The sequence below is a fragment of the Zeus faber genome (assembly GCF_960531495.2).
Source record: "Zeus faber genome assembly, chromosome: 15".
NCBI lineage: Eukaryota > Metazoa > Chordata > Actinopteri > Zeiformes > Zeidae > Zeus > Zeus faber.
Window position 1 is genome coordinate 6,280,186 of NC_137194.1, and position 25,109 is coordinate 6,305,294.

General features: G+C 46.6%; 2 protein-coding genes across 3 annotated transcripts; one reads left to right on the forward strand and one right to left on the reverse strand.

The window, feature by feature from the left end:
* Positions 1-1,025: 1,025 nt before the first annotated feature.
* zgpat (zinc finger, CCCH-type with G patch domain) lies at positions 1,026-11,187 on the reverse strand. Of its 2 annotated transcripts, none has more exons than XM_080014684.1 (7): positions 11,087-11,187; positions 9,399-10,040; positions 8,260-8,393; positions 4,417-4,575; positions 3,748-3,873; positions 2,149-2,590; positions 1,026-1,573 (listed from the first exon to the last, which is right to left on the reverse strand). In XM_080014684.1, the coding sequence occupies exons 2-7, from the start codon at positions 9,977-9,979 to the stop codon at positions 1,435-1,437; spliced, it is 1,581 nt and encodes a 526-aa protein (XP_079870810.1). In that variant the 5' UTR covers positions 9,980-10,040; positions 11,087-11,187; the 3' UTR covers positions 1,026-1,434. The 2 variants fall into 2 exon arrangements, with proteins under 2 accessions (XP_079870810.1, XP_079870811.1); XM_080014685.1 differs by having other exon boundaries at positions 11,052-11,186.
* A 668-nt stretch (positions 11,188-11,855) lies between these two features.
* Positions 11,856-25,028, forward strand: tti1 (TELO2 interacting protein 1). The gene is made up of 14 exons (XM_080014657.1): positions 11,856-11,945; positions 13,297-14,034; positions 14,390-14,727; positions 15,613-15,871; positions 16,630-16,804; positions 16,888-17,165; positions 18,028-18,432; positions 19,115-19,274; positions 19,662-19,838; positions 20,275-20,429; positions 20,595-20,735; positions 21,311-21,515; positions 23,701-23,788; positions 24,392-25,028. The coding sequence occupies exons 2-14, from the start codon at positions 13,321-13,323 to the stop codon at positions 24,609-24,611; spliced, it is 3,315 nt and encodes a 1,104-aa protein (XP_079870783.1). The 5' UTR covers positions 11,856-11,945; positions 13,297-13,320; the 3' UTR covers positions 24,612-25,028.
* Positions 25,029-25,109: the final 81 nt, after the last annotated feature.

Genomic DNA, 25,109 nt, shown 5'->3' on the forward strand with positions numbered 1-25,109 from the left:
CCACCCCTGGATCAATTCTCCCCATCACACCTCCTTAATCGCTTAAGCCATACGGTGATGAGTGTCTATTAGGGATCAACACCTTGCTAATGGGGCCAGGCGAACCGAATACATGTGGGTGCACAACTTTTGCGAGGATACACCGCGCATATAATGAGTGTGGCCGACGTGACGCCCGAACCGACTCACACAGGCGCAGGCGCGCACGCACGCACGCACATGCACACGCACACACACACACACACGGCAGATCCTGGAGCAATCGAATGCCCATCAGGTGTAAGAGTGTTGACAGAACTCACATGGGAGCCTATTTATTAACAAAATGAAACACGCTACATATTGCCATTTTCCCCTCCATTCAGCAAATTCGCCACGATCCCTCCTCAAAGTACTTCCTCCGCTCCGCTGAGAATTCAGCGGCCAGGCTGAAAATAAATACAAATTATGTGGACGGAGGTCACGGGGACCTGGGATCCCGTGACCCCTCATCCCGTGACTCATAAGAGCTGGAGGTGCGAGGGCGTTCCAGAATCACACCCCCGGAACACGACTCCAACCTTTTCTGGGATTACCTGAAAAGAGCAACCCCTGGAAAGAAGAGAGAAACAACAAAGAGGTGGAGGAGACAGGTGAGGCCTGCGGGTGATGCCTGTCTGGTCTACGCTCTACGAACCCAGACGGTTCATCGTTCAATTGAGAACAAATAAAATAAATAAATAAATAAGAAAGGCCGGAGCCGGCGCTTCAAAGACGCGAGTGTTGCCGGACGGAGGTGGAGGAGCCGGCACCAAAGGTCTCCTACCTCCTCGGGATAGCATTTGAGAATCGGTCGAGCTTGCGAGGCCGCGGATGGACGGGCAATCAAAGCAGCCCCCCCCAAAAAAAAATCAAAAATCAAAATAACAGACACAAAAACATCAAAATGATGAATCCTACGAGGAAATATGACCTTTCTTTCGTTAAGATGAAACCTTTGTTCAGGGCAGGCTTTTTTTATTTTTTATTTTTTATTGTGCACGGTGAAGAATTCATAAATTCTTTAAATAAAAAAAAAAAGATAAAAAAAAAAAAAAAAAGAAGAAGGAAGACAAATTTACAGTACTGTTTTTGAAAAACACGGCAGAAGTCAAACGGCATTGTAACGCTTTAGGATAAGGGTTTGGTTCTGAATAGAACCCCAATTCACCAACTGTCCATTAAACGATTATGGGAGACGGCCCGTCGACTAGTAAATACCATAAAACCTCTCTGAAGTTGAGCGCGCGCATCGTTCCGTATCGTCTCGCTCGGCCATTTCGAAAGGCTCGTCAAAAAAAACCAATTACAAAATAAAAGGGTGATGCAAACCCTACAGCAACAGTCGAGGGGTCATTTCAGGGTGGATCAGCGTTGAAATGCGGAAAGCCCCCCACGGGGGCCGCGGTTTCGGGGTTAGAACTCGGTCATCTTCTTGTGCGTGTCCGCCTTCCTGTGCTCCTTCTGGACGGACAGCTCCTGGGCCTTCTGCTGAGCCAGCAGCCTGCGAGCCGCCGACAGCTTCTCTTCCAGGTGGTTCACCATGGTCACGTCTCTGCGCACACACACACAAACACACGGCGGAGAGCGGTTTTCGACGGTGGGGGGGGGCTACAACTTCCATCGCACAGTTCAAAAGCCGGACACGCAATGGTTTCCAAAAGCCGGAAACAAACATTTAGGGACTTTAGCAAGATGGCGATGGGGAACCCTGACCCCGCATCAGATCTATTGCTGGGATTGGTTTAAGATGGCCAAGTTTTATGAGTCTTGTAGTAGATGTCATAGAGAGGATACAAGCACGCTAAAACATTTGAGTTCAAACCCATCCCTACGAAACAACACGATGCGGTCGCTCAGAAGGGGAAACCTTTCTGCCCAGGTCTACAGACCATCGGCTACAGTGTCAATGTGTTTTGTGGACAGTTGGACAGAAGCTCCCTTAAACCCTCCGAGAGGAAAGGGAAAGACTCGTATGAAGCACCGTGCGTGAGGAGGAATAAACCTCGAGAAAGAGAAACGTATCAGAGGAACGGCCCTTCGGTACAGCCGGTTGAACAAGCGTGCCAGGGCGTGGCGGTAGAAAACCACGACATAAAAACAGCACACACTGCTCCAGGCAGCACTGACCTTCCAGTGCGTCTGCTCAGAGACTCCGTCAGCCTCTGGATCTCCCGTTCCGTCTGCCCCACCCTCTCGGCCGCCTGGAACAGCTTCACGTTCAGGCTCCTCTTGGTGCCGGTGCCCCCGCGGTAAGCCTCCACCCCGGTCCCCCCTGGGGCCGAAGGGCGGCCTCGGCTCCCGCTCGCGCCGGCCCCCGCATCCCCGCCGGCCCCCTCGTCTCCCAGCTTCCTGTTGAGGAAGTCAAAGACGTTGTGGCGCCCGCCGTTGGCTCGGCCCCTCGGCTGCCTGGCCCTCTTCTTCCTGCGGCCCTCCTGGTCGGCGCCGTCCTTGGCGGCCCGGCTCCGCGTCTGTCTCTGCGTGAGCGTGGCGCACTGGTCCAAGGACTGGCCTTTGGGGAGCACCACGGCCGCAACCGGCTCCACGCGACCCTCCTGATGCTTCCCCAAACCTGAGGGGGGAAAACGGCGGGTGGAGTCACTGGGAAGGGAGAGGTAAACACCTCACGCCCGAGGTTTGATGTTTAATGAGGGTTTTCATAAAGATTCAAAGTATGCTTCTTTCAGGCTACAGGTCGGAATGGCTTGTCCGCATTCAACTACATTCAGAATGCCTCAATCAGCAACCAAGTTTATGAGCAAAATAATCAGGATGAAGGAAATTTTACATGATATTGATACATCATCACTTAACTGTCCTTATCTATTCAAAATCCAGCCTCTAGTAACCCAAGTGAGGTTCATGAAATTGACTATATAGTCAATTTAAAAGGTCACACCAGTTACAATAGAGCGCCAGCGTTTTTAATCTGATACGGCTCCAATACGCTTCCTGACACTATTTCGGACACCAAATCGTAATTTTTTTTAAGTTCCATCGTCTCATCATCTGTTATTTAGACGGCAAAGGCAGGTCTCAAAGCCAAAGACACTTTTTAATTCATGAAAACGAATCAATTTATAATAATGGGTTGTGACCCAGAACTTCATGCTTCCTGAATGACAGTATGAATTATTTCATCTGCACTTTTTCCTTTTTCTGTCAGTCAGTGTGCACCACAATAACAGGATAAAACAGGTAGAAGCTTACAAAATGCACAGTGACAACATTTCAATGAGGAATTTAGAATTAGGGGAATGATAAATATATTTTATTTGTGTGAATTGCGCTCTGGCTCCCCGATCGCAGACAGCGGTGCCCCATTCATATTGGCATTGAACAGCCGAATATGATCAGACTGACAATTTTGAGTTGGGTACAGCTCTAGATAATTAATAATCATCAGACACACATCAAATAAATCCCCCATGTGTTCAATGGACTGTCCCTCTCCCTCCTCCATCTCGCACAAAGCTGAAGGGACGAGCGGGAGTGGAGCAAAAAAAAAAAAAGAATATATATATATATATATATATATATATATATATATATATATATATATATATATATATATATATATAGTGGTTATTGTCACAGCCCTAGCTGGCTGTACACCCAATACTAAAATGGATTGTTGGCAAGCAGTACAGACACGTGTACAGAATGTGTTAGATTTTTGGACTTGAAGGCGTATGACTGGAGGATTTGTAGAACATCCCGTGCACTTACCTTTCCCATATTCGTAGCCCATTTTGATCATGAGTTTGGAGCCGATGCCCTTGGTATGAGCCTCCCAGCCGCCAAAGTTAGAACTACCCATCGACGCGGTCAGCTCTCCAGTTGTCGAGTCAAACACTGTAGAGTTCAAGGTGGAAGACAAATCACGAACGGTCAGTGGGGAGGAACGTTATGTTTAAGGACATTTTATTGGGAAATCTGGACATACAATTCAAAGGTGTTGATAACATTGTAGCTATAACATCCAAAATCGACCCTAATTTTACGATGGTATCTTAACAGTAAAATACGGAAAGCTGTTCCAAGTTTTTGGCAAACACATGTGATTCTTGAGACTTTAAGACTATTATTAACATTAGCTCTATTAACATTATTGTAATTATGAATATTGGTATTACTTTTGCCATCAAGTAGTGTTATCTTATCTTAAAAGGCCATAGTGTATTTTTAAGTGTATTAAAATATAAATATTATGCTTGCAGTGGATCTTGGCAAAACCGATTCAACAGTGCCGGCAAGACACTAATAGTTTAATACCATTGCTTGCTCCCTGTCAACCTTCTCAATCGATGTAAATGTTTTACGGGGGCGTGTCTTGACCCAACGTCAGCCCACTTGGAGTAAATCCCAGAGATCCACATTGAAGGACGTGTACTGTACCTCTGGAGTAACCCTCCTCCCCGTCTGCTTCCGAGTCGTCTGAGTCAGAAGAGGGCTGGTCGTCCTCTCTCAGGGGCGGGATGACGCTGTCGGCCTCCAATACGGCATCTTTCAGCAGGACGGAGTCGAACTTCACCGTGTAGAACCCGTTGTCGATTTCTGCACCGGGGGGGGGGGGGGACGGACGGACGGACGACGGATGTTTGTGAGTGACTAGAGCTGTCGTTACACCGAACCCGACAAATGACAACAACAAAGCAAATATCTGTTCATGTCAATGGAGAGTCTGATTAGGCTCCCCCCCCCCACTCTCTCTTGAAAAAGAGCCTTACAAAGAGTTATTTTTAAAACTTTGGACGTTGCCATATTTACCATCAATAAATCAGCTATTTTATGAATTAATTTTGCAAATCAAAAGCTTTAAAAAAAAAATATATATATATATATATATATATATATATATATATGAAAATAGAGCTCTTTTCAATCACTATATCTTCTTCCTCCGGCTGGTACCGTTAGGGGTTGCCACAGCGGCTCATCTGCCTCCAATTCCTTCTGTTCTGCGCATCCTCCTCCGTTACACCAACCGCCTGCATGTCCTCCCTCACCACATCCATAAGCCTTCTCTTTGGCCTTCCTCTTTTCCTCTTGCCTGGCAGCTCCATCCTCAGCATCTTTCTCCCAGTGTAACTCTCATCTCTCCTACACACATGTCCAAACCATCTCAATCTTGCCTCTCTCACTTTTCCACCAAACTGTCCAACCTGAGCTGTCCCTCTAATGTACTCAATCAATTTTCAATTAAAATTTTCAATCACTACGTAACGGGCGGAAATGGCAAAGGTAAGTTTTGGGGAAACAGGAAAAAGAAAGACATAGGCACAGTGTGCCAGAACCGAGAGGAAAGCTGGTTTGATGCAAAACCCAGACACAGTTCATCCGGCGGCCCCTAGGAAGCATGATCTCACAGTCTAATGCGTTTTCGGATTTGGTGTAAGTTACCAATAATCATAACTGGATTGAAGGTGTGTGCTTTTCACTTAGTGTCTGGCATGAAACTTAAGTTGTGTAATCATTCTATTTTAAATGTATTTATTTGGTAAACGTTTGTCTTTATTGTAGCGGGAGCAGTGGAGAGAGTCAGGAAATGGAGTAGAGAGGGGAAGAAACGTGCACCAAATGACCGCGGGCCAGATTCGAACATGGGTCGCTGCATGATATACCAAAATGCAGACTGTAGTACATCTGGTTCACATCCAAACACAGCCAACCAAGGTATGCCGAAATAGTACATTTTTATAGTATAGAGCTGTCATTATATCATATTTTTTTATATAGTCATTTGAGCCGACCGCAATTATTTAGCAATATTGTTAAGATTCCACAATTATACATTTCCATCCAAATTTCCAGGGCATCGTAAACCAACGTTAGAAATGTCATAATGAATAGAATTCCATCAGTTGGGTTCAGGTCAATTACAGTTTTTCACAATTGTTTACACACGTTTTCTGAATCTTTGGCTTATTTTCTCAAACCTCTAGACACAAAACAAAAAAAACTATAAATAGAAAATGCTTTTTTTTTTTTGCATCAAAATGAACCACATGCTTCTTTCTTTCTTTCTACCAACCAACACACTGATGTGCTCAACGCAAAACACAACTATGAGTAACTTATCAATAGGTTTATGCCTTTTGCATTTTCAGTGTTACACTGTAGCCGGTTGTAAAGGATTGTTACAGTAATGTACACACACACACACACACACACACACACACACACACACACACACACACACACACACACACACACACACACACACACACACACACACACACACACACACACACACACACACACAAATGCAATAGAGTAACAAAAACATTTTGATTTATAGTATTTCCAAAATGCAGTATTTTGGAATACTTGTGTTTCATAATATTATACATATCCAACAGGAGAAAACCAGGAAAAACATTCAGTAAGATAAAGGTTTTTCTGTAAATAAATAAATATATAAAAATAAAACAAACAAACAAATAAATAACTCAATAAATAAATAAAATGTCGTTTTTCAAAACTCTAAACACAAAAACAAATGCAAAATGTATATATATATATATATATATATAAAAAAAAAAAAAAAGATCTATGTGGACCTCCATTTTCCTCCAAAACAGGAGCTACAGCTCCTATAGCAACAGCTCATCTGTGGTCTTGTTGTAAAGTGCTAAAGCTCTGATTTCCAAGCAAACAATTAGAGCAACTAGTGTTTACACCAACTGACGAATAAAGCTTGGCATGGTGATTGCCGTTGCTTTCCAAAGGAACACAAGAGATTGTCATGAGTTTATACGTATGTGTGATCGGAGAAATACAATTTTCTTATTGTTTGGTCTCATTGGTTATAACGGCTGTTGCTCAATGACAAATACATCACGTGATCTGTTCACACTCATGTGACAGGACGTCTGCACATACCGACTACAGCCGCAATTTTCAGTTACCACAATAGTGAGATTGCTGATTTTGACAGTGTGTTTATTATTGTTCATTGTTCCCTATGGAACAATAATAGAACATTAAACTGTCCCTGAGTTCCGATAAAATAGAATATATGACTGTCGCCCAGTTTCAGTATAATTCAGCCTGTAACTCTCTGAGCGTTTTAGTGGGACAGCATAGAAGATGGAAATGTCCAGTTCAAACAAATGTAGTTCAAATCAGCACAGTATCGGGTGTGTAAATTTGACCGGCACAGAATGTAGCACTGATCGGTCGGTCATCGGTCATGGCCAATCGAGCTGAAATCCGGCCACCGGCTGATCCATCGGTGCATCTCTCGTTTTATATGTTAACATTACAGTCACGTTATCATTACTCCCCCACTTCCCATTTTACCTCAGCAACGCAGCGTTACGCCTCGGTGGATAATAAAGTACCGCTGCGCTGCGTATCAGGGGATGTTGAGTCAGTGAGAGGAGAGGTTACAGAACAACAAGCACAATGTTGTTGCAAAAAAATTGTGCTTGCAATTTTACAGACTTGGTTTAGGGTTTCGGTACATGAGTTTCAGGTTTTAGTGATTGCGTTGCGATCAGGGAGAGCGTCACGTAGAAAGTGTCCCTATTATGCATGGTTTCATTCCACACGCACTTGTTTCGTTCCATTAAGTAGACGTATAATAATATAACCTGCATCTAAAATAAAAACACACTGTTTCAGCATGCCGATCACAGGCACCCCATTGCTGGCGTGCACATCGTCGGAACTGAGAGGGAGACAGATGCCTAAAATGCACCCTGATCGCTTCGTCTCTGCAGCCACCATCAGGATGCCGCCCTAGGTGGCCGCCTATCTCGCCTATAGGAAAAGACGCCCCCCCACAGCCAAATAGTTGAATATTCACATTGAACAGCCGAATCCCGTTCGGCTGATGAAATTCTGAGTCGGGTACAGCCCTACATTTTAGTGTGTAAACAATTGTGAAAAATTGTCTAACAATTTTTTTTATGTTCCAATGTTCAATGTCAAGATAGATAGCTCTTCTGCAATAGATAGACATGGGTTGTTACACTATTATAAGATTATTATATTATGATAGTGACACACAACGCAACATAAAAGGCAATTAAGTTATTCATCCAAATAATTTGTATGGCCATTAATCGTCAACCAATATTTCAGGAATATGACAACCCTAATACAGTCATTTATTCATGACCTGAGGCAAATTGATTTGAGTTGATGACCAGTCATTCATTTCACTGTAATAACTATTTTTGGATCAGCAATAAAAGTCTATATTACAACACTGAAGTAAGAAAAACAAGTAACCTGTGATTTTGGCGGGGTACCAGATGCCGTCTTCGTGTCGGGCCAGGCAGGAGCAGCCCTCCTGGAGGTTAGCCAGGTCGAACTCTAAGAAGTCTTGGAGCTCCGAAACGTAAACTACCTCGCCATGAGAGAACCTGCAGAAACACACGATAAATTGCTCAGGATCCACATGCAGGTTTTACAATTCTTGTGGATTAAAGCTTGTTTTCATTAAACTCTCCAGCTTTCGCTTAAAAAAAAATAAAAATAAAAATAAAAAATTCTGCCATGCAGAAGTATGAAAATTAGATGAGAAAATTGTAAACATGATGGGAAGAAAATTATAAACCTTGATGAAACACAATTTAGCATCACAAGCAAACTCGTTTTGCTTTTCCTTGTGGATATGAAGTCTTCACATTATTCTATAAATATTGGTCTTGGAGACTAGAACCGGGTGGAATAACTAGATACATATTGATTTCCTGATTACCTGTGTTTAATAACAAATATCCTGTGTAACAAATCACCACTTAAAACATGCTAAGTGGTTGGGCATTTAAAGAGTATTTTATATAGGCTACTTTTTGTTTTCCGCAGTTGTTAATGTTAAAAATGGCAAAAAAATATATATTTGTCCCTGGGGTTAGGGTTATGCCTGGTACAAGGCATCCCGAGACTGGACCAGTGGTAGCGGTTTCTAACCCCTTTGAAAAAATGACGAACATGACAAAGCCCAATGACTCCTGTGGATTAAGCCTAAACAGCTCATTAACATAAGCAACATAAACAAGGACCATATACAAGGCGTCTTGTAACATAACCTAACTAAAGAAAATTAACTTTATTCTAGTTCAGGCGAGGCAAAGCTGAATTCATATGCGGCGAGTGCATTCAGCCTAAACATTTAATAGCAAACCATGAAAGTTTGAAACTCAGAATCCTATTAAATCACTGAATCTTCACAGCCTCACAGCTAAGCAGTAAAAGCCTGACCTACCAACAGTAAGTGGGGGGCGTGGATTCACGACAGGTCATTTGTCGCAATCACCCTTATAGATGGTGGAATACGAAAGCACTGCAAAACACACTATAGGAGTGGATCCAACTGTCTGAAAAGGAGATAAAACGACATTCTGGGCACGGACCCTACACTCTACCTGCAGTTCTCCTCAAAGCGGCACTTGTCCTCCAGGAAGAAAGGACAGGGCTTCATGGACTTCTGGGTGGGGTAGACATACAGCACTCGCACTTGTCCTTGGTCCCCGTCGGGGGCCTCCCTCCCCACCACCATCGCGTTGTGATACTCCAGTGTCCCCCAGGTGGTCCGGTACGGCGCCCTCACCTTGGTACCACTGAACGAGTCCTCTACCTCATCGTCAACGTCACCTTCCTCCTCCTCCACATCGTCCGTTCCCCGCCTCCCCTTTGAGTCCTCGTTGGGTCCCGAAACCTCTCCCAGCTCAGAGTAGAACGTAGCAAACTCGTTGTCAAGGCCGTCGCCGCCAGCCGCGTTTGTAGCAGCCGCTTGAAGGGTGTCCTCCAGGCTGGCCAAGAGCTGGCTCTTCTTGACTGAGACCAGGCTGGCCTCCGTCAGCTCGATCAGCTGAGAAAGGTCTTCCTTCAGCTGCAGCAGGTCCGCCTGCTGGGACGGGTCCAGGCCAGAAGACAGGGCCGTCTCCACCTGCCGCAGCTGGGCACCATAGGCGGCGATGGCGGCTTCCAGCGTTTCCTCGTTCATGATGCCGCCCGGTTAAGGCAGTTAGGACGGCACTAGCGATGGCACGTCCACGCCAAGCCCCCTGAGACACGGATAAATTAGAAGGTTTGCAAAAGGGGTCAAAATCTGAAGGTGTTGCCCAAAAATTCCACTTGGGTTACAATTAATCTGACTGGAACATCTGATCGATGCAGCAGCCTAACTAATGTTAGAATCCTGTCTAAGCATCTCTGCACTGGCTCCCTATTCATTATTTCAAGTATTTAGATCCGTTTATAAAGCTCTGCGTGGTCGTCCGAGCTTTTAACTATTGGACCTCTCGGGTCTAATAGTTGACATTGACCTTGGGGCTCCTAAACATCCCACGACATCATACGAAAATCTTTGGCAATCTTTGGCTTTTTTTCCCCCCTCCCGTCCCATAACAATAGCTCCAAGACTCTGGATTAGCCTCAGATCAGCTGGATCTCTTAAAAGTCGTCTTAAAACCATTTATTTTCCCCACAACCCACATTTCTAGTATTACGTCTTTATTGTTTATATAGTCATCACCCGTCTCTAGGCACTCTATACATCTTCTGTTTTTCAGTTATGCAGCTGGATGTGCCCTTTGGAAGAATGCATGTGTTGCATGGTTTCTATTTTCTATTATTTTCCTTTATTCCGGCTGCCTGTTTTCTATTTTGAATACGATGTTTATCTTTCTGTTTATAACTGGTATTTTTTTTCTCTTTTATTCATGCCCTCTGTAAGGCACTCTGGGGTCAACTAGTGTTTTAAGTGCTGTAAAGACTCAATTGATTTGATAATAACGTAATCCAAATTACCCAGTCATATAAGGGCAAAAAGCTTCTTCTGGGCTCTTACTAATATTAAAACAATATTATTAACATAATTACGCTTCTTTGGGGACATTTAATTTTTATTTGAATACATATAACTTGCTTTTTTCAAAGAACAGCTCCAAAAAAACTGAAATGGGCAAATATCACTGTGACAGGATTGAGGTATTCTGGATAAGCTAGCAGCTAGCAGCGAGCGCCTCGTCTTTGGGTCGAAAGGCGGGTTTATCCAGCGTTACGCTTGTTCGTACCGTCAGCGATGGAGAAATAATATCGATAATATCACCTTAGCGGATGTTTCAACTCGTGTTTGACATCTCTCACGGCGCCAACGGGCCTTTACCGACACGCCGGACGCGACTCCAGCCGCTGCGTGAGGACCGCTCCACAGACCCCGGTGGGTCGGTTCTGGAAGTCCGCTTCACTTCCGCGCTGACGTTCATTCCCTTCAGAGTAAAGGCACGATTAGCTGGCCAAGTAAACGCACAAGAAAATAATCGGCAACGGACAATGAGCCTGATCATAACTTCACATTGGAGAGAGAAAAAGAAAAAAGAAAGATCCATATACAACAACGTATAATTACGAACGACGGTAAACGCAAAACACGTGGCATATGTTTTAATTGTTTGTATTACGATTGATTAAAAACGAATATCCAAATCCAATTACATAATAATATTTTAAGCCCTCTCTTTAACAATGTTACATTAGCAAATGACCTCACACTAACTGCATATTATTACATTTTTAATTTGATCGAAGATGGCTGGATTTTTCCCACAGATTTTTGTTTTCTCTTCAACTTTGTAGTTTTGAAAACTAAAAGAATCCCCCCCCCCCCCCCCCCAGGTATCCGCGGGCTTTTACTTTGAAGGAAAACCAAACACCCGGAAGCAGGGTTGAGGACGCCTTCGCAGTAACGACCGAGCCCGGGCCGTGGAGCGGCCGTGACGTCGAAACAAACGCGCACGTCGCACATTTATTACGTCATCGGGATGCAGCGACCGGCGAGCGGCGGGTGTTGTGCTTTCGTTCTGCTCCAGACCTCCGCCCTCCGCCCTCCGCCCTCCGCCCTCCGCCCTCCGTCCTCCGTCCTCCGCCCTCCGTTCTGCGCTGTTTCTCCCCGGTGGTTCGCTGTGGAGGTAGGCTGCGTGTTTGCTGCGGTACCGCTATGAAAGGCTCTGCGTGAAGGGTTTCTGATGCTGGCTGCTTGACTACGGTGCTGTTCAATTCACAGATGTGGATCTACATTCATAGAGCATGTGTTTATATATCTTATACATGGTGTGTGCAAGTGTCAGGATACACATCACCACAAAATAAGTAATACAGTCCATATGAAATATTATTATTATTATCATCTTATTATATTGTTATTATTTTATGGTCCACAATAAACCGGTGTATACACCGATAAGCCAGAACATTACAACCATCACTAATAACCTACAGCACTACACAAAATACACAGTCATAATACTGTAGCCCCCCCTCGTTCCGCCCAAACAGCTCTGACCCGTGGAGGCGTGGACTCCACAGGACCTCTGAAGGTGTCCTGTGGCATCTGGCACCAGGACGTCAGCAGCAGATCCTTTAGTGTCCTGGAAGTTGTGAGGTGGGGCCCCCCTTGTGGATCGGGCTTGTTGTTCCAGCACATCCCACCGATGCTCCATCAGATCGGACCCTAACCCCGCCCATCCACATTGATGGAGAAGAAAACGTGATTCACCGGACCAGGCCACCTTCTTCCATTGCTCCATGGTCCAGTTCTGACGCTCACGTTTACATTGTCAGCGCTTTTGGTGGCGGACAGGGGTCAGCATGGGCACTCTGATCGATCTGCGGCTACGAAGCCCCATACGCAGCAAGCTGGGATGCACTGTGTGTTCTGACACCTTTCTGTCATAGCAGCATTAACTTTTTCACCAATTAGTGCTACATTAGCTCTTCTGTGGGATCGAACCAGATGGGCTGAACTTCGCTCCCCACACGCATCAATGAGCCATGGGCGCCCATGACCCTGTCGCCGGTTCACTATTTGTCCCTTCTTGGACCACTTTTGTTAGGTTCTAACCACTGCATACCAGGAACCCCCCACAAGACCTGTTGTTTTGGAGATGCTCTGACCCAGTCGTCTAGCCATCACAATTTGGTCCTTGTCAAAGTGGTTCGGATACTTACGCTTGCCCATTTTTCCTGCTTCCAACACATCAACTTCAAGAACTGACTGTTCACTTGCTGCCTGATATATCCCACCCCTTGGCATGATCGATGTTATTCACTTCACCTGTAATGCATAAACGTGTCTAATTATTTGGATATGATTTAGTTTGACAGCATTGCACAAGCCATTGGCTGCTTTGAACCCCTATACACCCATGTCATTTCAATTCTTCTTCTGTGTGTGTGAGTGAGTGAGTGAGTAAATATAAATTATATAACCAGTAAACTCAGACCATTCACCCACCTCTTATATCTCCAAAATTCTGCCAGGAATCCTCTTAACCTGACCCAACCATGGCGCGGATCGACGATCCGAAAATCGCCTTCGCCTACCTGCGCCCGGCGTGTGTTTTGTTGACGCGCGAGCCCACCGTGGCCAACGTGGAGACGCTGGGTGCCCTGCTGAGAGATGTGGATGCCGCCACTCTGCAGCAGCTCCAGGAGTACGTCCTCTTCCCACTCCGCTTCGTTCTCAAGGTGCCCGGCACCAAGCGGGAGGGGCTGGTGCAGGCCGTGGCCGAGGCGGTGGGCCACATCCTGGAGAATACTTGCGTCCGGAGCTGGGAGACCCTGCGGGACCTCCTGTCAGAGCTCTGCCTCTGCCTCTGCTCGCCGGCTGATCCGGGGAAGCCGGCCGCCACCTCGGAGGAGCTTAAGTCAGCGGTGCTCGGTTGCCTGGACGCCTTGCTGCACGCGGCCTACGGTGACATCGTCATCAGACTGTTCGAGCCGGTCATGCTGCCGGGGCTGGGGGCGGCCATTTCCCTGCTCCTGACGTTGGGGGAGCTGGAGAAATCCAGGGCCATCCAGGCAGCCGCTTTGAAGTGCCTTCAGGCTCTGACTCTGCAGTGCGACTGTGAACAGGACCACGTGGTCCTAACGGCGGAGGAGCACTGCGTGGTCGGCGGCACCATGGCTTCCTTCTTACCCGGTATCACCGTGGCGTTGACCAGGATCGTCACGGGAGACCTGAGACAGGGCCACGCAGTCACAGTCAGGGCCATCAAGGTCAGCCCCCCCCTTCCCACCCCCTTATTCACAATAGCACAAATCCCTATTGTTTTGCCATGGATTCCCAAGAAATTGCTTCTGACGTCTGGGTAACATGAAGCCTTTCATCTTCAAACGTTTGTAATGTTGGTTAAAAAGTTGTTTAGTCAAAGAGTTATTGCGCTTTGAAAACTGTGTTGTGGTACTTTGTCAATGGTCCCTAACACGCCACTGTTGAATATCTGTATAAATCAGGAGTTTCGACAGTAGATGGTTTAAAAAAAAAAAAAGTCTCTGGTGGGGGGGAGTCGGAAGCAGGGTGTAACCTGTGTAACATGAAGCTTTTCCATCATTCATAATCTCCCTCATTCAGGTTTGGTCGAGGACGGTGGGTCTTGTCATGGAGGACACCCAGCTCCAGAGCTGCAAAACCGCCAATACGACATCTCTGGACTTGGGAAGGATCGGGGAGCTGGTGGTTCACAGGACGCCAGACTGGGTGAAGGGGGCGGCGGGGCGGCTGGCCGTGCTGCTGAAGAAGGTGGTCTCCTGCACGTCGGCCCACCAGCACTGGAGGGTGCGGCTGGAGATGGTGGATATGGCTGACCGGCTGCTGGCGATGTGCGCTGGCTCGCTGGGCGACTGCGCAGGGCCCCTGCTGGAGGCCCTGGTGGCTGCCACTAACGACCAGGACCCCAGAGTCCGAGAAAGGTGATCCACGGTGCTCCGTTGAATGATAAGATGCTACTGTAATGATGTTGTGAGAAGAATATTCTATTTATTAAGCATGTTGTTATTTGGGATCCAAAGTGGATCTCAAAATATGTTTTTCCAGGGAAATGATGTTGTTACTGCAGCATAACAATAGGTAATAGTCATAAAGTAATAACAATTAAATGAAATAAAAATAACTTGCAATGTGCAATTAACCCCAAAAAATCGACACTTTATTAATAATAATAATAATAATAATAATAATAATAATAATAATAATAATAAATAAATAAGGAATAAACAAACAAAAAAATAATAATAGTGTAATAATACACAATTATTATTTTGTAAGGAAGACACATTCATTGACACTGAACACTGGAACATAAGAATTCAGGTAGACAGTTTTCAGCCTTCTCAACCAAACTCATGGATACGCGCATTCTTTTTTCGCATTTTAGATATTGCAACACTTCCATGATCGGTTTAATTCCCTCGTTATGCCGATGGAAACACATGATTCTAGAATAAAACCGCTTTGCAAAGTGAATGCTATTAATTCAAATCGGTGATCATGTGATAATTGTGAGAGCTCTATTCCACACCCTGAAACGGGATGTGCCAAAGTCATATTTTTGACGGTGGAATAATCGATGGGTGGTATGAGCGGTTAATCGATTATTCACATGTGCCGACGGGATCAGAGATATTCACAGGACCCTAAATTTGGATGCCAACCCGATTGGACATGAGAAGTTCGTCCCAAGATCTGATTGGAACCGACCATTTACTGAACCCAAAAGTTGTTTCGCTAAAAGGAAAAAAAAAATCTATTTGTGCCTTCATGAGTGAACCTTCATCACGCATCGTTCCTTCTCCTAGGTGCGAGGTCGCCTTGAGGGAGGCGTCTGAGAGGAGTCAGAGCAACGACGGCAACCGCCAGACGTTCACCGACGTCCTTTCGGAGAATCTGCACGCCCTGGCCACCTCGCTGCCCAGGCTGATGAGGACCTCGGACGACCAGAAGAAGCTGTTCGTCCTCAGCGTGTTCCTGGGCTACCTGAAGGTCCTGGGGCCTCTGGTCACCGTGGTGCTCAGCTCCGCTGTGCACCTCCAACGCATTTCCAAAGCCTTGATGCAGGTAAAACACGGTGGCCATTTCAAATGGTTCTTTATAGGCACCTTTCTTTGTCAGTGGGTGAAAATGGCAGACAAAAAATGGCTGCCGTTTCATATGATTCTCCGAACCCTGTGAATTGTGGAGTCAGATAGTCCTCATCAATTAAAACTGGATGGATGGATATTATAACGCCATTTTAGTCAATATTGAATAAATAAATAAATACATACATACATACATACATCAATATGTCTGAAATAAATCCTTAAATAAATGAAGGAATAAATATATAAATAAATGTATATATAAATGAGTGAATAAAGTCAATTAAATAAAAAAAATATATATTTGTTTGTTTGTTTGTTTGTTTGTTTATTTATTCATTTATTTATTTGCTTGGAGCTGGTCCTCGGCTCCTGGTAGCTCCTCGGTTGGAGCCAGGGGCTGGCCGGGAGTGAGCTGGTCACAGCGGAGGACCACCACCTCCTTCCGCTTGACCAGCCGCACCCTGTACGCTGCGTCCGACAGCTTTTCCAGCACAGGGGCAGGGGCCAGCGCACCGGCTAGACAGCTTGGCCCTTCTTTCTCTCGAGACAGTAGACCTACACCTGGGTCCCGGGTGCAAAGTCTTTTCCCCAGCAGCAGGGATGGATTAATAAAAATAAATCAGAAAAAAATAACCAACGAACAATTTAAAAAAATGGTAATGTGCAATAAACCTCATAAAAAACATTAAAAAACAAAGCAAAAAATGGACCTTGTTGCACGACCCCTTACAGGTGCTGGAGCTCGACGTGATGGACGTTCGCATCGTCGAGGAGAGGAGTGCGGCGTCCGTGGTGGAAACGACGCCGGGATCCGACCCCCTCCCCGTTCAGGCCCAAAGGAAGCATTTCCTGTACTTCACAGACGAGAAGATCTTCTCCATGCTGATGGAAATCTGCCGGACGTTGGGTGCGTGGTAGGAGCCAGGATTCTCTCAGATTGAGGAAAAATAGCATGAAAAAAACAACAACTATTCATCCCGCTATCCGCAGGTTACTACGGCAACGTCTACCTGTTGACGGACCACTTCCTGGATCTGTACCGGGAGTCGTCGGTGTACAGGAAGCAGGCCGCCATGGCACTGAACGAGATCGTCCGGGGGGCGGCGGGGTGTCAGGGGTCAAAAGGCGGAGGCTGTGGGCGGCGCGCCCCCCCCAGTCAGGAGGACCTGCGGGTGGTGGTGGTGTCCGTCATGGAGGAGTACACCAGCCTGAGCAACTGGCACCTGGTTACGGTCGGAGAGGACTCTGACGGGGACAAGGACCAGGAGGTGAGGACGCGTTCTTTGGTGTTTACGTGACGGTGAAAGCGTCCGGGCGACCTGCGGCAGACTCCCCCTCCCGAGGCTTCACCGTTCTCCCAAAGCATCTACTGCACAAACTGCCGATTTCCACCGACTTTCAACAGATATGCCCCTCTATGTCCGTAACTCACAAGCCAGAGCAGCCGCTCGCTTACCCAGAATGCACTGCTGCTTTACGGACAGCGGCAGCTGACGGGCGCGGTTTCGATGTCGTTTTAGGGACCGTCTGCAATGTTACACGATGCAGTTTTCAAAGTGCAGCAACTCTTTGGCCGCAATAATTTTTAGCCCACAATCAAATTATAAATGTTTAGATATGAAAGGCTTCATGTTTTCCCAGACAGTTTTATATCCAAGGGGTTCCCAAACCTGGGTCCACAGCCCTCTAGTGGTCTCCCTAGGAATTTCAGCGGGTCTGAAGCAAAATGATTATTATTTCATCTCATGTTTTTTAGTTTTTTTTTGTGCTTTTAATAAAGCGTTTCAACAAGCTCAGTGCAGAGGAATAGCAGAACGATAGCGGCTTGTTTATCGTGAAAATTACATTAAATTCATTCCAATAAAGATCATTTTGTGTTTCTGTTCTCAATAATGAGATCATATTATGGCTATAACTCAATGCTCTGCTCTTTAAATAGAAAACTCTTTTTTTAGGGTAACAGAACATCCTTCAGTTCTTGTAATAAGATTATTTGATCGATCGCGATTATCTACACAAATGTCTCGCGATTAATTCTTTGAGTCGTTTGACAGCCATGTGTTTTACATCAGGACAGAATAAAAAGCACATTTTATTGTCAGACTTATCTATCCATCCCCCCCCCCCCAGCTGCTCACTCCATCCAGGCTCCTCTCCATATCCAACGGCGCTGCCGGCTACGCCCCTCCGAACCCTCTCCAGATAGTCCCTTCCTCCTCCGCTTCCCGCTCGTCCCCCACGCTCCACCAGCTCAACGGCAACATCTGGCAGCTGTGCATCCAGCTGGAGGGCGTGGCCTGCTTCGCCCGGGCGCTGGGCCGCGACTTCCGGCCGCTGCTGATGACGTCGCTGTACCCCGTGCTGGAGAAGGCCGGGGACGAGACCTTGCTGGTCAGCGAGGCGGCGCTGGACGCCATGCGGGGCGTCGGGGAGGCGTGCGGTTACGCAGGCTTGGGGGAGCTGATCAATGACAACTCAGACTACCTGATCAACGACGTTTCCCTGAACCTGCGCAGGCTCTGTCAGCATCCGCAGGTAGTGTTCCTGAGACGCTATCAAAGCCCTGCAGCGTTGGGGGCGCCCCCTCGCCCGGGAGGGGCCGGGCCTCCTATCGCTCTTATCATTATCACTGGATGTGAGGTGTGCGCAAATTCTGAGGCCGTGCTTTTATTTTGAAACGCAGTTTCCGACTCCCAAATTGGCTGTCACGACCTCGCCAGGTCAAATGAAATCAAAGAAAATCCTATCTGATGGTCGCTTCCTAGACTCATTGCTTCAAATTTTAAATGATGTTTCGGTGATAAATATGGATCTTTGAGGTTAGATGAGTTGAAGACCACTCGCCGGCACATGTGGTCTCAAAGAAGGTCCACGATCTGGGTTGAGTTGTTGTCTCAAACGCATTGGGAATCTCGATCCCCAACAAACCCTTTCGTACATTCATCCCATACCACGCCCAATCATCCTATTTCCCCTCCGTGTGGTCATTCAGTTAAAAAAGCCGCTCGACTCTTTCGACAGTGGCTCCACTATCTGGTCAACGCGGTTCAAAATCATAATATAAAGCAAAATGTCAAGTAAAACTGTGGTGGAGCTACAGCCGTAGAACATCATGTAGATGCCAGGGCTCCGGGTCGTGGTTGTGTGGTGACGGTGTGTACAGCGGTGGTTTTCCCCAGTTCTTGAGCGCTAACAAGCAGCCTTTACGATGTCCCAGGCGCCGAGGGTCCTGACGGTGATGCTGGCCCACTCGGACCCCGGCCTGCTGCCCCTGGTCGGGGACATCGTCCGGGACGTGCTGCTGGCCCTGGACCTGTCCTACGACCGCACCGCCTCCCTCTTCTGCTCCGTGCTGCACTCCCTCATGAAGGCGCTGGGTGAGATTGATTCATTAATTTACATTTGGAATAAGGAAGAAGAACAAGGAACAATGTACAGCCGGCCCGTCTGGGTTATATTTTGTGATATGGCTGTTTGGCTGTACATTATCCCACGTATTATATGACTACTTCCACCAACTAAACCAACCAATTAAATAAATGCAGAATCTATTTTTTTTTACATGTTTTTTTGATTTATTTTTTACTTATATCCCTGTCCCTTATTACTCAAATAGTCTGTTGCAAAAGAAGCTATCGATGCTCCATAGCTTGTGGCTGTTATATTCCAATTGAAATGCACTGTGAATCCACGCTAGATGAACACATTTACCACGACTCCACCTTTTTAAACGTGTGTAACGTTATGGTAAACCGCCTGCGTAGCGAGGTGGTTCCCCTCCGGCCCGGCGAGCCACAGGGACGCCGGCAGACCCGCTAAGCCCTCCGCCGACCGAGAGGTTCTGGACGTCCGCCAGTTCCTGCTGGACTACAGGAAACAGAAAGAGCTGGCCGAGGGCATCTGCGCAGAGGACGAAGAGGACGACGCCCTCGGAGATCTGGGTAATCGGGGTGATTCCAAAGGACGACTCAAAATGTCCCTTTAAGTTGAAGAAGCCGACGTGGTCTCATCACAACTGAAACCCGTCGGCTGCTTGGAGCCGATTCTTTCATGTTCTTTAGTCACAGAGAGTCAAGCAGCATCCTAGAGATGGTCCCGGATCATTTATATCCAATGTGTGTGAATTATTTAAGCAAACAAAAATGTTTTAAGCAAATTTGTCATAAATCGCAAATCGAGAAGTCGAGACTGGACGCAGGTACCGAGTCACCAAAAGAGTCGCTCGTTATGAACGCATCGTTTGGGACTTTGAGCCTTGCTTTGTGTCTGGGAGGCCAACATCCCGTTGACCTTGAAACTTCCCGTCCGTTTTTTGACTGTTGTGGCTTATGTCACCTGAGAAGCTCCGCTCTCACCGTGGTCTTGCGGTGGTTTCAGCCGCGCCCCCACCCCAGGAGGCCGAGGAGAGCGTGGAGGATCTGGACGGTCCCGATGCCAAGGCGGAGCTCCCTCCTCACATCTCCATCACCAAAGACGTGATGGAGCGCTGCATCCACCTGCTGTCCGACCCCTGCCTGAGGATCCGACTCAAGGTGTGTGTGTGTGTGTGTGTGTGTGTGTGTGTGTGTGCGTGCGTGTGTGTATCATACATGCATATGTTAGACTTGCGTTTCACGTTTTGATGTATTTCTATATGTTTTCTTTGGTGTGTGTGTGTGTGTGTGTGTGTGTGTGTGTGTGTGTGTGTGTGTGTGTAGGTGTTGGATGTCCTGGAGCTGTGTGTGTGTGTGCTGCGTGAGAGGGAAAACGAGCTGCTGCCCATGGCGCATCGCTGCTGGCCGGCCCTCCTGCAGAGGCTGACGAACGACGACCCCTTAGCGGTCCTCAGGGCCTTTCGGGTAGGTCTGCCGACGTGCGTTTGTTCATTTGTTTAAAAATTATGTTCAGAAAACAGACAGCCCTCTTTTTTTTTCCCCAACGAAAACAAAGATTGATTTACTCTAAAATCGTTATTTAGGATTCATAAATGAGATTGAATTTCTGTCTGATTACCGCGCTATTGATTACGTTTTGCGGTCAAAAAGAGAGATTGAACTCCCATTGATTATTTTAACGACGGGAAGCTTTAGGTCCGGGGACCCCCCCAGGGGGCCTTCAAGAGCATCCCAGCAAAAAATTGATTGATGATAAATGATTTATAGTTCTACTTCACCATTAGAGTGTGTGCAACCATGAGTGTTTTGATCCTACAGGCATTTATGGAAGTTTGGGCCAAATCATATATAATAATAATAATAAAAAATCTTCTGTGATGGGGTGCCAGGGACGAAATCTCATCAAATGGGGCCTCCCTGGGGTGTATCACATTGAGGGCCCTTGATATGAATAAAGGTTGAGAGTCGCTGTTGTAGCAGATGGAATTGAATGAAGGGACTGTAAGTTTGACTGAACCCACCTCTTGTGGCCCCCCCAGGTGCTGTGCACGCTGGGCGAGGCCTGCGGGGACTTCCTGCGGTCGAGGGTCTCCAAGGAGGTCCTGCCCAGGCTGACGTCCTCTCTGAGCCGGCAGGCCCCGGTCAGCGCCCGGGCGGGGCCCGTCTACACGCACACGCTGGCGTACAAGCTGCAGCTGGCCGTGCTGCAGGGGCTCGGAGCGCTGTGTCTGAGGCTCGACCTGGGTAGGAGGATGACGGGCCGTCGACGGGGTGTCCGGGGGAACGCACACACACGCTGATGCAAGACAAGCACACATGCATCGTTGCATCTATTAATAGATACAGATATAGTTATACATATTCTCATATCGGGCACAACATGCTCCTGCGCTTTTGATTTGATGACTTTATCTGTTGCCGTATCGAGCGACAGATTGCACTACCGTGTTTGGACACCAGGGGTCAGTCTCGTACTACAAATGTAGGTTCTATATTTACTCCAATACAAAGGAAGAACTGCTCAATATCTCACCTCATAAATATTCTTGAAATAAAATAAAAATAATAATTATAAAATTAATAGTTATAACAACAACATGATTTAATGTAAATTACCAAATGTAGATAGTTCTAAACTGAGGCTGGTACAAAACTAATTGGTACACTTAGTGTGTATATATCCATCTATCCCCGGCCCAGACGGGTTGATGAGTTTCATTAGAGAACAGTCTTCTACACGTACTGAACGTCTGTTTACAGCTGGAAAATGTTACCGTGCATTTTTAGCCATTTTATTTCAGACCAGGCGTTATGCAAAGAAATCGCAACAATCATGGGAATTTTCACTACCTGGATGTGGTGTTACATAACGAAGGTAGTTCCCTGTTACTGCGTAGTTGGTGGTTTGCGTATTTTTAAAAGCACAGAGGCCGCGTGACGGAGGGTGTTGGTGCTGCTGGGGACGGGGGACGGGGGACGGGTGGTGTCGGTCACGTCTGCAGGTGCCGCGCAGCGTTCTGTGGAAGCTGTGAAATGTTGAGGAAGCACATTTTCACAACAGCGGTGAAATGACTTGCGTTATGAACTCTGTGTGGAGTAGCTGCCGCAGCCCCGGGTCGTCGGGGGCGTTTTTAATGAATTGATCTGTAGTAATATTAATTTTGCATAATGCTTTCCTACCTATTTGCAGACTTCTAGAGCCCATCGCGGATGCAGGTCTTATACACCTGCAAGAGGAAGAAATTTAAATTCTCAATGAACCCAAATATTAATGAAAGTTATAATACTCACCTTTTATGAGAGAGAGAGAGAGAAATTATCATTATTTTTTTATCCACTTACCGCCGGGCGACGGCACTCGGCCTCTCTTGCGGCGACGCCCCTCCCTCTGCTTTCATTCGCTTCAATCAACTAATGGTGACCGGCTTCGATACAAGGAAGGAAGGAGTGAATGGCAAGAGGGGGATGAAGGCAATCACAGTATAAACCCACTTAACTCTGAAATGTGCACCGGCCTGATTGGCTCATTGGTGACCAAAGCCAGAAAAGGAGAAGAAGGAAAGGGATGGAGGGAGGAAAGGGAGAGATAGGGGGAGAGATGGAGGAAGGGAGGGATGGAGGGAGGATGGTACGTGAGGGGGAGTTGCAGTGGAGAGAGACTCTCAGGTCTTTTATCCCCGTTCTTCTTCTCATCCCTCCTGTTACTCAGTTCAGTAGCAGACCCCCAGGGTTTCCTTTACTTACCAGGACATTTATATGATGATGATGATGATAATAATAATAATAATAATAATAATAATATGGTATGGAAATTCCAAACTTTTAATCATTTTGTAAATTAAGAGTTTATTTGTCATGTAATTGTATTTTCACTTACACAATGCTTATAGACATTTAAATCATTATATTCACAATAAAAAAAAAAAAAGCAAACTGGTATTGAGGAAAAAATAGTTTTTTCCCCCAATTGGTTGGTTGGTAAGGTTGTCCTTCCTTGGAGCACTTTTGGTAGGTACTTACCACTGCATACCAGGAACACCCCACAAGACCTGTCGTTTTGGAGATGCTCTGACCCAGTCGTCTGGCATCACAATTTGGTCCTCGTCAAAGTGGCTCAGATCCTTACTCTTGTCCATTTTTTCCGCTTCCAACACGTCAACTTCAAGAACTGGCTGTTCACTTGCTGCCTCATATATCCCACCCCTTGACAGGTGCCATGGGAACCAGATGATCAATGTTATTCACTTCACCTGTCAATCTCCCTGTACTTTAATCACATTTTAGGTCAAAATTGGGCAGAAATTCAGACAAATCGAAAGGGTTCGTGAACCTTCTAGCGTCGCTGAGTGGACAAAGTTATTTTTTAAACCAATGCAATGAGGTTCTTGCTCGTGCCTATTTTCTAAAATATGTTTTTGTTTTAATTCAGCTGAGACAGACCTGGAGGCTGTGTGTGAGGCCTGCTTGCCCTACCTGAGCTGCAGACAGCCCGTCAGACTGCAAGAGGCCGGGCTCAGGTATCCAAGCCTTGTATGAACTCAAAACGCGGGCGTTGCATTCAGGCTGTTTTGTTAAAGGACGCTTCTGTCCTGCCGGGATCACCGCTGTGGTGTTCCCCACTTCAGAATCAGGATCAGAATCAGAATCCTAGTCGTTTTTATTTGTAACTTGTAAATCCCTCGTAAGTTGACACGTACGAGGGATTTGTCTTGGTGTTCGGTGCATACAGGAAACATAAATGTAAAATATACATTTTAAAATAAAATTCCACAATGATAATAAAAAAATTATTAAATATATATATATATATATATATATTTATTTTTTTTACATACTAGAATCATGCTGTACTTTCTTTTCTCCATGCCAGTGTACTATCCAGTACACTAAGGCGCTGAATCGGCGCAACTACAGTAAAGTTTCACGAGTTTCATCTCGTTGCAGAACAGTCAGTTTCCCACCAGAACAAGACAACAGACGTAGCGTTAAAAAACAATTCTCCCAAGGGTTGAGGCTGAGCCGCTCGGCCAGTCGGCAAATGGCGGCGAATTGTAGTTCAATGGAGCTTCATTTTGGTGAAATTAACCCCCCCCCGCTCCCCATCCCCCTGTGGTGGGCAGTTTGTTCCGGCACCTGATTCGCGCCGACCCGGACGCCCTCTGGTTCACCCTCTGCGAGCTGCACTGCCCCTTCTCCTACGACCCGCCCCACCCGGACCTGGCGCCCGTTCGGCTGCACGGCATGGGGCGAGCCCGCGACGAGTGCACCGACAACATCGGCAAGCTGCTGAGGGAGGAGTTCAGCCCCCCCGGCTGGGGAGAGCAGCTGCCGCTCCGATAAGAAGAAGGCTGCCGCCGCCGGACGGACGGACGAATCAGATCTGATAACGTCAAACAAAAGCGCGTATTGACATTGTGCGCAGCTCTGGACCAGTGGCTCCCAGGGTCCGGGGGCCACCATGGGGTCCTTCCAGAGGTTCCCGGGGGTCCCCAGTGAAATGATTAATAGCTCAACTTCACCCTGATAGAATGTACAACAATGATTGTTTGGATCCACTGTTATCTCCCATAGCTCTAGCATAGACAGGTCTGGAAGTTTGGACTAAATCATGCCTAGCAGTAAAAAATCTTCACAGATTGGGTCCCAGAGACAAAAATCTTATAAAATGTGGTTCCGTGGCCCAACACGCATCAAATCGAGGGTCCTCGATTTTGGAGAAAGGCTGAGAATCACTGCTTTATACCAATCCAATTGAACAAGGAGGAACTATGTGCAGTGTCTGTGGAAAAAAACTGTAAAATATTGTATACTTGAATCCAGATGTGCATTCTACTTTTT